The sequence below is a fragment of the Saccopteryx leptura genome, chromosome 2 (genome assembly GCF_036850995.1).
Source record: "Saccopteryx leptura isolate mSacLep1 chromosome 2, mSacLep1_pri_phased_curated, whole genome shotgun sequence".
NCBI classification, from domain to species: Eukaryota; Metazoa; Chordata; class Mammalia; order Chiroptera; family Emballonuridae; genus Saccopteryx; species Saccopteryx leptura.
In genome coordinates this window covers 186196311-186209717 of record NC_089504.1, presented here as the reverse complement: position 1 = coordinate 186209717, position 13407 = coordinate 186196311, and the positions used below count along the sequence as shown (strand labels likewise).

General features: G+C 44.4%; 1 protein-coding gene across 1 annotated transcript in view; it reads left to right on the top strand.

Annotated features, from left to right (window-relative positions):
- The first annotated feature begins 949 nt into the window (after nt 1-949).
- The window catches only part of PTGES3 (prostaglandin E synthase 3), a 32473-nt gene continuing 20015 nt past the window's right edge, over nt 950-13407 (top strand). The window contains exon 1 of the mRNA XM_066369839.1: nt 950-1288. Coding sequence (XP_066225936.1) covers nt 1287-1288 — 2 coding nt within the window. The 5' untranslated portion in view covers nt 950-1286. The remainder of the gene's footprint in view (nt 1289-13407) is intronic.

Below are 13407 nucleotides of genomic sequence, written 5' to 3'. Positions count from 1 at the left end.
TGAGTGTGACTGGGTTTTGGAGCCCAGTGTGTATTTTTACTTGCCCGCCGGGTGCAAGGTAGGATTAAAGACTATGGCCCACCAGTTTTTGGCTCCATGGTTTCTTTACTGACTGTCCGAATCCAATGCGAACCTGCATGGGCTGGGCTGCTCTGATGGTGGCCCTGGTCGTGGCATCTGGCTTTACAGAGCCCTTTCCCGCAAACATAACCAGCACCAGAGATCTTTTATTATTATTATTGTTATTATTGATAGATATGTAAATTCCAAACTGCCCTCTTGATGTTCCGCTCATCTGTCAGACCTCACTCTTACTGGACTATCGCCCCTGAGACAGAGGAATTCCAAAAAGCTGACAAGCCGCCCCAAGGAGGGGCTCCGGACATACCAGGACTTTTGATTCAACACCCACATGCTTGAAGCCCCCCAAGGAGGAGCATTCTGGACATACCAGGACTTTTGCCTCAGTATCCCCTCAGGCTAACTTGCCCCTAGTCTGTAACCCGGTGCACTTCTCCTGGAGGAGTGCCCGGCAGATCTTTCTCCTCTAATAAAGCCTGCACATCTGGTGATGGAGTGCCATCTCATTCTTACAGTTATTATTTTGCGGTGGACTGCTTCATCCCTGGGCTGGTTTGTTCCCTAAATAGTAACCAAGCCCCCACTTCACTTTTCAAGCCTCCCAAACTCATTGAGCCCCTCTCCCTCCCCCCCACTGTCAACGCAGCTGTTCCCCGGGGACATGGCCAACTGCGTGTGGCGGGGCGATTAAACGGCCAACGGTTTTCCAACGCGAGGGGGAGCGCAGGAGGAGAGGCCGGAAACAGTCGGCTGTGGGGCAGCCGGCGAGGGGACCAGTCAGCGCCAGTAAGAAGAGCGAAGAGCTGGAAAGCCCCGCCCCTTCCGTAGATATCTCTAGAAAGCCGCGCAGGAGTCCGAAAACAAGGAGTGCGCAAGCGCGGCGGCAGGGCCCGGGCATTTTGCTGCGTCACCAGCCGCCGCCCGGCCTCACCAGCTCTAGCTCGCTCGCACGGACGCACGCACGCACGTTCCTTCTCCGTCCTCGTGCCCCTTTTCCTCCACTTTCCTCTTCTCCCCGACCGAGGAGCGCTCTCTCCGCGCGGTGCATTCTGGGGACTCAGGTTCGGCCCGCTGCAGCCACCGTCGCCTGAGAGAAGCAAGGAGAGGCCGCACCGGGGAGAAAACGCGGTAGAGGCGTCCACTGCCCAGCATCTACCACCGGAGAGGCCCGCCCACCCACTCACCCGTCCCGCTGCCCGTTCACGATGTGAGTGCGACAGCTCGCCATGGAAAGGTTGCCCGGACAGAGGACGAGGCCGCGCCGGGGCTGCTGGGGAAGTAGCCTTCACCTTCGCTCTCGGCCGCTAGGCTTTCTTCCCTCAATGGTGGCTGTCGTTCTCGCCTAGGGGTGGGAGGTCTAGTGCCGTTTTTCTGGTTACCGTTGGTGGGTGGACATTTTTCTACCAGCTATCCGGTTCCCCCACCTCTCAGCTGTCCCTCAGACTCCCCGTGCCGGAAATCCCACTTTTCCCCCCTTGGCAGACCGGCTCACTCCTAACTCTCCGAACTGAGCCTTAGGCATTAGTCTCTGGTGAGCTCTCTGCCGTGCGGCGCCCTGGAGGCGTGGACCTTCTTGAAGGGCCACTTCGTTTCGTGGGCAGTCCGGTTCCACCGCTCCGATGCCGCCACCAGGCCCCGGGCCGAGTGCCCCGGTGGTGGGTGCTACCCGAGGCTGGTGGGGCCGCGCGTGGAGCACCACGCGGGTCTCCCCCCTGAGCGACAGGGACTGCTAAGCAACGGGAGGTCAGCTATGCCGTCACCACAACATACTCTCCTCTCGAGTGCCGTGATTTCTCCAGTGTGAATCTTTCTGGGCCCTCTCCTAACTCTGCTCTCTCTCGTGATGGCAGGGAAGGTGCCAGAACTCAGCGGGGTCCCTAACAGCGAGCAGTTACCGTAGAGCAGGTGGTTCTGCACGTGTCGGGCCGAAGGATACTTGTAGATATGTTCTGTAATCGGTGTTAAACTTGAGGCGAGGCTTCATTGTTCTATCATAATTTAGAGATGAAATAGGCATGTAATTGCTTTCTTGTCTTAAAGAGCTTAAATGACTTACTATAGATTCTTAAGCAATCTCAGTTTTGTTATAATTAAGGAAAACTTTTGTCATTTTAGCCAAATAAAAATTCTTGGTACTGCCACTTCCAGGCCTTAAACATTCTTTTCAGGAAAAGCTTTACCTTTTCGAATGTGGGAATTGTCAGTTTTATATAGTTTTGGTACTAACTGCTCCCTTAAAGTTATGTATGGAGACCAGTTGAAGGGGAACCGTTTTAATTCCTTTAAAAAGTAACATACTTTCAAGGGTTTGCTTAATAAAATAATAACATTGATGGTAAGTATATTGGGCTAGAATTCTAAGTAGACAGTATACACCCAGTCAGTTGATGTCAGAGAACAAGCCTGAAGAATTTTGGAAGGAATTTTTTCCCCAAGAAAACGGTATCCAATAGAAAATTATACTCTATGTTAAATACCTTTTTCCCCCCTGAAAATCTCTATTCCAAATAATGTAGTAGGATTGTCAATCTTAAAATATCTGTGAATAGAAAATTTATCCTCAGATAAAGTATTACCAACTCTTAATAGATTAGTGTAGCCAAACAAAATTATCTTTTTGCAAAGAAATACCATTGTTTAATATAGTTTGAAATAGAAACACTTTGGGGAAGTTACTTAAAATAAGAAAAGTTCAATTTGTGAGTATATTAAAAAGTGAGATGAAAAGTGTAACTAACAATCAGTATTCCAAAACGCAGTTTATAGTTTCAAAAATGAAGAGCACACAAATCTCATTCTCTTTAAAAAGATTTAATACATGTGTCCTTGCAAATTCTTTGGGGGGTTCTTACTGAACTAATGGCTTGAATGGATTTATAAGATGAATATTATGGGGGAGGAGAATATTGTGAGTTGAGTTGGAAAAAAACTTTATTGAATTTTAGAGAGAGATTAAGAGGGAGTGGAGGAGCAGGAAGCATCAACTCGTATTTGGTTCTGGTATATGCCTTGACCAGGTAAGCCTGGAGTTTTCAACCAGCAACCTCAGCATTCCAGGTTCATGCCCTATCCACTATACCACCACAAATCAGGCGCGTTAGAGAAAACTCAATGGGTCATCCAGTCCTAGGAAGAATCTGGCTAAGGATTCATTTTGTTGATGTCTGATACAGACTTTTTTTTAAACGTGGAGAGAGACATGCTGGGTATTTTAAGGGTTTTAATGTCTGTTTTTTATTTGAATGCTCTTTAGTAGTGATTTCCTAGGTAAATTTCTTTGAATCACGTTTTTTAAAGTTTTGTTTAGTAGTTTACATAAAAGTTCTTGATCTCTCATCTATCTTGGAGAGGTCTGGGAATTTAGGACCTTCCTCTGGTATTTTAAGTCCTGCACAATCAATTATGGGGGGTGGGGGCAGAGTAATGGTGCCCTTTTTTTTTTTTTTTTTTTTAAGAGGGGCACCTGACCAGTCGGTGGTGCAGTGGATAGAGTGTCGGACTGGGATGTGGAGGACCCAGGTTTGAGACCCTGAGGTCGCCAGCTTGAGCCCAAGGTCGCTGGCTCGAGCAAGGGGTCACTCGGTCTGCTATAACCCCACGGTCAAGGCACATAGGAGAAATCAATCAATGAACAACTAAGGAACCGCAACGAAGAATTGATGTTTTTCATCTCTCTCCCTCCCTCCCTTCCTGTCTGTCTGTCCCTATCTATCCCTCTCTCTGACTCTCTCTGTCTCTCCCACAAGAAAAAAAAAGAGAGGCAGTGGAAAGGAGCGTAAAGCATCAACTCATAGTAGTCGCTTCCCATATGTGCCTTGATCAGACAAGCCCAGGGTTTCGAACTGGTGACCTCAGCATTCCGGGTCCATGCTTTATCCATTGCACCACCACAGGTCAGACAGCTTTTTTTTTAAATTAGCTGTTGTGGTTGGTTCTAATTCTAAGTTGGACTCCTTAGCAATACAATAGGTACAAAGTAGAATGTTCGATTAGTTTTGAGCTATTTGAAGTAATTCTGGTGTCTTTTTTTTTTTTTTTTTTTTTTTTTAAGAAAATTTAACAGGGTAGCATTGATCAATAAGAGTACATAGGCCTGTCCTGACCAGGTGGTGGCACAGTGGATTGAACAACAGACTGGGACGCAGAGGACACATGTTCAAAGCCCCAAGGTCGCAGTCTTGAGTGTGCTGGGTTGCTGGCTTGAGCAAGGAGTCACTCAGTCTGCTGTAGCCCTCTGTCAAGGCACATATGAGAACACAATCGATGAACAACTAAGGAACTGCAATGAAGAATTGATGCTTCTCATCTCTCTCTACCTTCCTGTTTGTTCCTCTTTCTGTCTCTAAAAAAAAGAGTACATAAGCCTGACCTGTGGATAAAGCGTGGACCTTTAATGCTGAGGTTGCTGGTTCCAAACCCCAGGCTTGCCTGGTCAAGGCACATATGAGAAGCAACTACTGCAAGTTGATGCTTCTTACTCCCCTTCCCCTTTCTTTCTCTCTCCTCACTAAAATAGATAAATTTTTAAAAATTGTATTAAAAAGTACATAAGCTTCAGGTAAACATTTCTATAGCATTTAAACTAATTGTTGATTAAGTTGTATACATTGAAAAATCAAATTATTTTCTGGCACCTTATATTTGTCCCCCTACCTCTAATTCTGGTGTCTTGTAAACTAATAAACTGTCTAGAAATATACTGTTACTTTCTATAACAGGGGTCCCCAAACTTTTTACACAGGGGGCCAGTTTACTGTCCCTCAGACCGTTGGAGGGCCGGACTATAAAAAAAACTGAACAAATCCCTATGCACACTGCACATATTTTAAAGTAAAAAAACAAAACGGAAACAAATTCAATATTTAAAATAAAGAACAAGTAAATTTAAATCAACAAACTGACCAGTATTTCAATGGGAACTATGCTCCTCTCACCACCAATGAAAGAGGTGCCCCTTCCGGAAGTGCGGTGGGGGCCGGATAAATGGCCTCAGGGGGCCGCATGCAGCCCGCGGGCCATAGTTTGGGGACCCCTGCTCTATAACATTGGTTAAAGTCTTTGCCATCACTCAGCTTTGTAGGATTGAGTCCCCCAAAAAAATCATCAGTCTTTAGGCTCCAAAAGTAATAATGAGTATATTGTTCATTTCTTTTTGGCTTTGTTTATTCTTTTGTTTCTGCGAGAGGGACAGACAGGAAGGGAGAGAGATGAGAAGCATCAATTCTTCATTGCAGCACTTTAGTTGTTTATTGAATGCTTTCTCATTTGCTTTGATGGGGAGGTAACCCCTTGCTCAAGCCAGTGACATCGGGGGTTTTGAACCTGGGTCCTCTGCATCCCACGCTGATGATGTTCTAACCGCTGTGCCACTGCCTGGTCAGGTGAGTATGTAGTTAATTTCTGTAATTCCTCTATAAGGAAGAGTAACCAATGATGGCCTTTGTTAAACGTTTATCACCTAACCACTGTAACTTGGCAACTGCCCCCCCATACTTAGTTAGACTTTAACTAGAAGGCAGTAGAAACTGGAATTGACAAATCACTGAAGTGCAGACCAGTGTGTACTGTATTGTTAATTAAGATTCTTCTGTTTAATTGTATTTTCTAGTTTAAAATCTAGAATATTATTTTGGGGTCTCAGGGTTAGTGATTGTCACTTTTTGAGAAAAGTTGGTATCTTTAGTATGTTTACAGTCAGCGTCTTTAATGCTTAAAGTCTTATTTTAAGTTCTTAACATTGAGAGTTGCGTTTAGTATATTTTGTTACAGAACTATTAAGTTGTAGTAAACTTTTAGATTTGTGTGTGTGTGTATGACAGACAGAGAGAGGGACAGATAGGGACAGACAGGAATGGAGAGAGATGAGAAGCACCAGTCTTCGTTGTGACACCTTAGTTGTTCATTGATTTCTTTCTCATAAGTGCCTTGACTGGGGGGCTACAGCAGAGCAAGTAACCCCTTGCTTAAGCCAGCAACCTTTGGTCTCAAGCCAGCGACCCAGCACTTAAGCTGGTGAGCCCGTTCTCAAGCTGGCAATCTCGGAGTTTCGAATCTGGGTCCTCTGCATCCCAGTCCAATGCTCTATTCACTGCCACAACCTAGTCAGGCTTAAGATTTTTGTTTATTGATTTTAGAGAGGAGAGAGAGAAAAGGGTGGTGAGGAGTGGGAGCATCAGTAGTAGTTGCTTCTTGTATGTGTCTTGACCTTGGGTCCAAGCTGGTGAGCTTTGCTCAAACCAGATGAGTCCACGCTCAAGCTGGCGACCTCGGGGTCTCGAACCTGGGTCCTCCGCATCCCAGTCTGACGCTCTATCCACTGTGCCACCGCCCAGTCATGCGGCAGTGCCATTTTAAATTGAGGCTGTCATCCTCATTTCCCAAGGCCATTCACTTTATTTATTTATCTTTTTAAAAATTTTTATTTATTTATTCATTTTAGAGAAGAGAGAGAAAAGGGGGAGGAGCAGGAAGCATCAACTCCCATATGTGCCTTGACCAGACAAGTACAGGGTTTTGAACCGGCAACCTCAGCATTCCAGGTTGATGCTCTATCCACTGTGCCACCACAGGTCAGGTTAGGGCTATTCACTTTAAAGCTTACCTTGCGCAGTATGTCCTCCCTCATGTTGTATTTCAAATTCAAATAAAATGTGATGTCGGCTCTGGCTGGTTGGCTCAGTGGTAGAGCGTCGGCCTGGTGTGCAGGAGTCCCGGGTTCGATTCCCAGCCAGGGCACACAAGAAAGGTGCCCATCTGCTTCTCCACCCCTCCCCCTCTCCTTCCTCTCAGTCTCTTTTCTCCTCCTGCAGCCAGGGCTCCATTGAAGCAAAGTTGGCCCCGGGTGCTGAGGACAGCTCTGTGGCCTCTGCCTCAGGCGCTGGAATGGCTCTGGTCATGACAGAGCGACGCCCCAGATGGGCAGAGCATCACCCCCTGGTGGGCATGCCGGGTGGATCCCGGTCGGGCGCATGCGGGAGTCTGTCTGACTGCCTTCCTGTTTCCAACTTCAGAAGAAAAAAAAATGTGCTGTCATGGGCTTTCTGTGCAGTAGTTGATCTTCACATGTAGCCATACTTTATTGCTAAAACATGTTTATGTCAGGACCTTTTCCAACTCTATATGTTTAATTATTTTGTGTTCTGAAGGATCTGAATCACAAATAGTTATGTGTTTTGGGGTTTTTTTTTTATAAATTTTTATTTATTTATTTATTTTTTACAGAGACAGTGAGTCAGAGAGAGGGAAAGACAGGGACGGAGAGAGATGAGAAGCATCAATTATCAGTTTCTCATTGCACGTTGCAACACCTTAGTTGTTCATTGATTGCTTTCTCATACGTGCCTTGACCGCGGGCCTTCAGCAGACCGAGTAACCCCTTGCTTGAGCCAGCGACCTTGGGTCTAAGCTGGTGGGATTTTAATCAAACCAGATGAGCCTGCATTCAAGCTGACGACCTTGGGGTCTCGAACCTGGGTTTTCTGCATCCCAGTCTGACACTATCCATTGCGCCACTGCCTGGTCAGGCTTTGTTTTTTAATATGGAATTTCAGGATCTAGCTCTTCAAATATCAGTTCATGCTGTGCTAATTAGCATACAGGGCTGTCCCAAATAGGATTGGAACCATATTCAGGAATGCAGCATTACTGAAAGAGGGCTTATTTTTCCCAGGAAGAGTAATTTTTCAGGTGGTCCTTTTCCAAGGAAATAACCATTTCTGGTTTAGTACTATTATATAATCTAAACTGCTACTACTTTTAAAATCTGTGCCACTTCTTGGCATGTGGTAATGGAACATTGAGGCTAAAATTTGTAATGGAGACAGTGAGAGGTTGATTTTGAGTCTTATATGAAGAAGAATTGTTTTATCTGCTTTGGGGATGTATGCACACAATGGGAATGTAAAAAAAGTCATAGAATTGCTTGGAAGAAAGGCACTAAGTATTTTTGGAGGGGCCTGACGTGTGGTGGTGCAGTGGATAAAGTGTTGACCTGGAACACTGAGGTTGCCAGTTCGAAACTCCCTGTTTTCCTGGTCAAGGCACATACGGGAGTTGATGCTTTCCTGCTCCTCTCCCCTTCTCTCTTTCTCTTAACTATTTCTGGAGGGAGTTGACTTACTGATTTTTAGAGAAAAAGGGAGAGAAAGAAACACTGATTTGTTGTTACGCTTATTTATGTATTTATTGGTTAATTCTTGTTTGTTCCCTGACTGGGGATTAGCCCCCAGCCTTGTGGGGCATAATGCTAACCAACTAAGCTATCTTGCCAGGGGGAGGGATGTTACCTTTAAAAATTTAACCTTTACTCTGGCCGGTGGTTCTGTGGATAGAGTCTCCTTCTGGAGTGCCAAGGTTACCGACTTGATTCCTGGGTCGCTGCTTTGAGCCCCAGTCAGGGCACAACTAAGTGGAGCAAAAAGTCATTGCTTTCCCTCCCCCTCCCTCTCCCTTTTGACCCCCTCCCTATCCCCCTTTCCCCCTCATAAAAAAAAAGTCAGCTTTCATCCTATTTTAAAGTGAGGATTACCAAATAAAGGAACTAGTATAGAGGTTCACAAACATTCTTTGTTAGCCCCTGGGTGTTTTATCTTTTTTTTTTCCCCATTGAGAGGTGTGGAGGCAGAGACAGACTCCCGCATGCGCCTGACTGGGATTCACCTGACAAGCCCACCAGGGGGTGATTCTCTGTCCATCTGGAGTGTTGCTCTGTTACTCAGCAGATGAGCTCTTCTTAGCACCTGAGGTGGAGGCCATGGAATCATCCTTAGCGCCCAGGGCCAACTCACTCCAGTTGAGCCATGGCTGCAGGAAGGAGAGACAGAAAGAAAAGTGAGAGGGGAAGGAGTAGAGAAGCATACGGGCACTTCTCCAGTGTGCTGTAACTCACAATCGAACCCAGGACATCTACATGCCAGGCAGACGCTCTACTACTGAGCCAGCTGGCCAGGGACAGCCCCTGGGTGTCTTTGTAGGTGTTCTTTTATGGTGCCAGAGAAATAACTTAGCAGTTCTGTTTATTAGGTAGTGGGTCCTGATAACTTAAATATTTTGTCCTTACAGCCTAACAGCTCTTTGAAAAATGAATGCATGAGTTGAAAGAAAAATGGAGTTTCTTATAAAATCACGGGTACTGATGGAATGTACATGCCTTTTGGACACTTTAACTACTTAACATCTTTTTGGGGGTTTTTTGTTTTGTTTTTTTTGTGGCATAGACAGAGTCAGAGAGAAGGACAGACAAAGTGAGAGAGATGAGAAACATCAATTCTTCGTTGCAGTTCCTTAGTTGTTCATTGATTGATTTCTCATATCTGCCTTGACTGGGGGGCTACAGCAGACCGAGTGACCTCTTGCTCGAGCCAGCGACCTTGGGCTCAAACTGGTGAGCCTTGCTCAAACCAGATGAGCCCACACTCAAGCTGACGACCTCGGGGTCTCGAACCTGGGTCCTTCACATCCCAGTCCGACACTCTATCCACTGCACCACGGCCTGGTTAGGCTAACTACTTAACATCTTGAAATCAGATTGGATATTACATTATTGGGTACTTTTTTTTTTTTTTTTTAACACAGCAACTACCAAAAACCCAGTTTTGCAGCGATGCAACCTAATAGAGACAGATATAACACAATCTACTATTGAAATTGAGCCACTTAGGCCTGACCATTGTGATGGCACAGTGGATAGAGCATTGATTTGGGATGTTGGGATGCTGAGATCCCAGATTTGAAACCCCGAAACTGCTGGCTTTAGTGTGTGGGATCATCAACATGATTCCATAGTCTCGGGCTTGAGCAACGAAGAGTTCACTGGCTCAGTTGGAGGACCCCCCCCCCACCATTCTACCCCCCACCCAACTCCATCAAGGCATATATGAGAAGCAATCAATGAACAACTAAATTGCTGCAACTACGAGTTAATACTTTTCATCTCTCTCCCTTTCTGTCCATCTTGTCTGTGTGTGTGTGTTGCTCTTGCTAAGGGGGAAAGTTTTTTTGTTTGTTTTTGCATTTTTCTGAAGCTGGAAACGGGGAGGCAGCCAGACAGACTCCCGCATGCACCCAACCATGATCCACCCGGCACGCCCACTAGGGGGTGATGCTCTGCCCATCGGTGTGTCGCTCTGTTGTGACCAGAGCCATTCTAGCGCCTAAGGCAGAGGCCACAGAGCCATCCTCAGCGCCTGGGCCAACTTTGCTTCAGTGGAGCCTTGGCTGCAGGAGGGGAAGAGAGAGACAGAGAGGAAGGAGGGGGAAGGGGTGGAGAAACAGATGGGCGCTTCTCCTGTGTACCCTGGCCGGGAATCGAACCCGGGACTCCTGCACGCCAGGCCGACGCTCCACCACTGAGCCAACCAGCCAGGGCGAGGGAAAGTTTTTTTTAAAGAAATTGAACCACTTATTCTTGTTTTTTGTTTTGTTTTTATATTTTTTCAATTACAGTTTACATTCAGTATTATTTTTTATTAATCTCAGGTGTACAGCATAGTGGTTAGCTAGGTTAGCTAATCATGTACTTTACAAAGTGTTCACAATATTTCCAATACCCACCTGGCACCATACATAGTTATTATATAATTATTGACTATATTCCATATTCCCTATGCTGTACTTTATATCCCCATACTACCAATTTGTATTAATCCCTTTACTTTTTCCACCCAATCACTTAAAACCCCCTCTCCTCTGGCAACTATCAGTCAGTTCTCTGTGTCAGTGGGTGTTTCAAGTTTTTGTTTGTTTATTTTGTTCTTTATATTCCACATTATGTAGCATTTTTCTTTTTCTGACTGATTTATTTCACTTAGCATAATACCTTCTAGCGTCATCCATGCTGTGGCAAATGGTGAGATTTCATCATTTTCTTTTTTTTTTTTTTTTTTTTTTTTTGGCGGCCGAGTAATATCCCATTGTATATATACATATATATATGTAGCACAGTTTTATTAGCAGTCAGTCCTCTGTTGCTGGGCACTTGGGTTGCTTCCACATTTTGGCTATTGTAAATAATGCTGCAGTGAACATAGGGGTACATGTATTCTCTCTAATTAGTGTTTTGGGTTTCTTCACCTATGCACCCAGAGCCGCTGGGTCATAAGGCAGTTCCATTTTTAATTTCTTGAGGACCTTTCATACTGTTTTCCATAGTGGCTGCATCAGTCTGCATTCCCACCAACAGTGCATGAGGATGAACCACTTAGTGTTTTCATTGCAGTTGAATTGCTCTTGAATTTAAAATATCCTTTGGCAACCTTGTAAGTTTCTCCACAGGGCCCTGATGCACCTTGGCATATAATTGTGAACCACTGGACTAGCGTGTCTGTTTAGGTCACCTTTCCAGAAAGTTTTACATGGTAAAACTGACATACAGAACATCTAAAATTATGAGAAGCATATTTTGGGTTTATCTGAGCAAAGAATATGTGTGAGTTGGTTTTAGACATTTTAGACAGGACTTTTCATAATATTTAAGGCTTAGTCTGTGAACCTGGAACTACTTTTTCCCTTTCTGTAGAATAATTTTTATGTTTCCATATCATTTCAATAATTAGTTTTAATGAACTTTTTCTATAACACTTGGTATTTAAAAGATACTCTTGGATTTAAAAAATATTACTGCCCGCCCTGGCTGGATAGCTCAGTTCATTGAAGCATCATCCTGAAGCTTAGAGGTTGCTGGTTCGATCCCTGGCCAGGGCACATGCAGGAACAGAAGGATGTTCCTGTCTCTCTCTCTCTCACTTGCTTTCTCCCTTCCTCTTTCTCTAAAATAAATTAATTAATTAAAAAAAAGATAATACTGCCTGACCAGGCGGTGGCACATTGGATAAAGCGTCAGACTTGGATGCAGAGGACCCAGGTTCGAAACCCCAAGGTCACCAGCTTGAGTGTGGGCTCATCCGGTTTGAGCAAGGCTCGCTGCCTTGAGCAAGGGGTCACTTGGTTTACTGTAGTGCCCCCCCAAGGCAAATATGAGAAAGCAATCAATGAACAACTAAGGTGCCACAGTGAAGAATTGATGCTTTTCATCTCTCTCCCTTCCTGTCTGTCTGTCCCTCTCTCTGTCTCTGTCACACAAAAATATTAGTGAATATAGGCTTTTCACTTAGTAGGAATAATGTTTAGCTTATTCCTGAACCTAGAAGATATTTACTCTGTTATTGAGCTGTAGTGAAAAGCTAGTCTTCTAATTTCTATTTTAGAATTCAAAGTGTAGTAATTATTATTATTTTTTTTATAGAGAGACATAGGAAGGGAGAGAGAACCAATGGTAATTATCTACAGATAAGAGGAATGATCAGTCTGACCAATAAACTATTCCTCACAATAAACATTCCCAAAATGGCTCACAAACAAAAATGTACTTTGAGTGTATACACTGATTTGGTAGTTCTTTTTCAGATTTCCCCCAGTTTTGCAAAGCCTCAATTAACAGAATATAAAATCAGAGATTTGATTTATAGATGGCACTCACCAACTTTATTTTTCAATATTGCCTACCAGCCTGACCAGGCGGTGGCGCAGTGGGTAAAGCATCGGACTGGGATGTGGAGGACCCAGGTTCGAGACCCCGAGGTCCCCAGCTTGAGTGCGGACTCATCTGGTTTGAGCAAAGCTCACCAGCTTGGACCCAAGGTCGCTGGCTCGAGCAAGGGGTTACTCGGTCTGCTGAAGGCCCATGGTCAAGGCACATATGAGAAAGCAATCAATGAATAACTAAGGTGTTGCAATGAAAAATTTATGATTGATGCTTCTCATCTCTCTCCGTTCCTGTCTGTCTGTCCCTATCTATCCCTCTCTCTGACTCTCTTTCTCTGTAAAAAAAAAAAATACTGCCTACCAATAATATATCTGAGATATAGTTAAATTTAACTGAAAATGTCAGCGGAATACAGGACCAATAGGAGACCCCAGAGCCACCCACAAACCACACTATGTCAAGCAAGCCTTAATAGCTCAAATAAATTTAGAGTTTGAATGTTATTCAAAAAACAAATACTCATTAAACATGGGGCCAGGAATTGTTCTAGATAACAGCAGTTAACTAAATAGACAAAAATCCCAACCCTTACGAAGTTTGCATTCAAGCCTTGGCAGGATAGCTTGGTTGATTAGAGCGTTGTCCTGGTATGTGGAGGCTGGTTTTGATCATCAGTCAGGCACATACAGGACAGACCAATGTTTCTTTGTGTCCCCCATTTTTAAAAAAATCTACAGAGGTTGGATTTTCAGTCAGAATTAATCCTTTTTCCCCTACTATTTTTGTTCAATTTATGTACAAGGCCAATAATTAAAATAAAATTAATAGATTTTTAAATATTTATA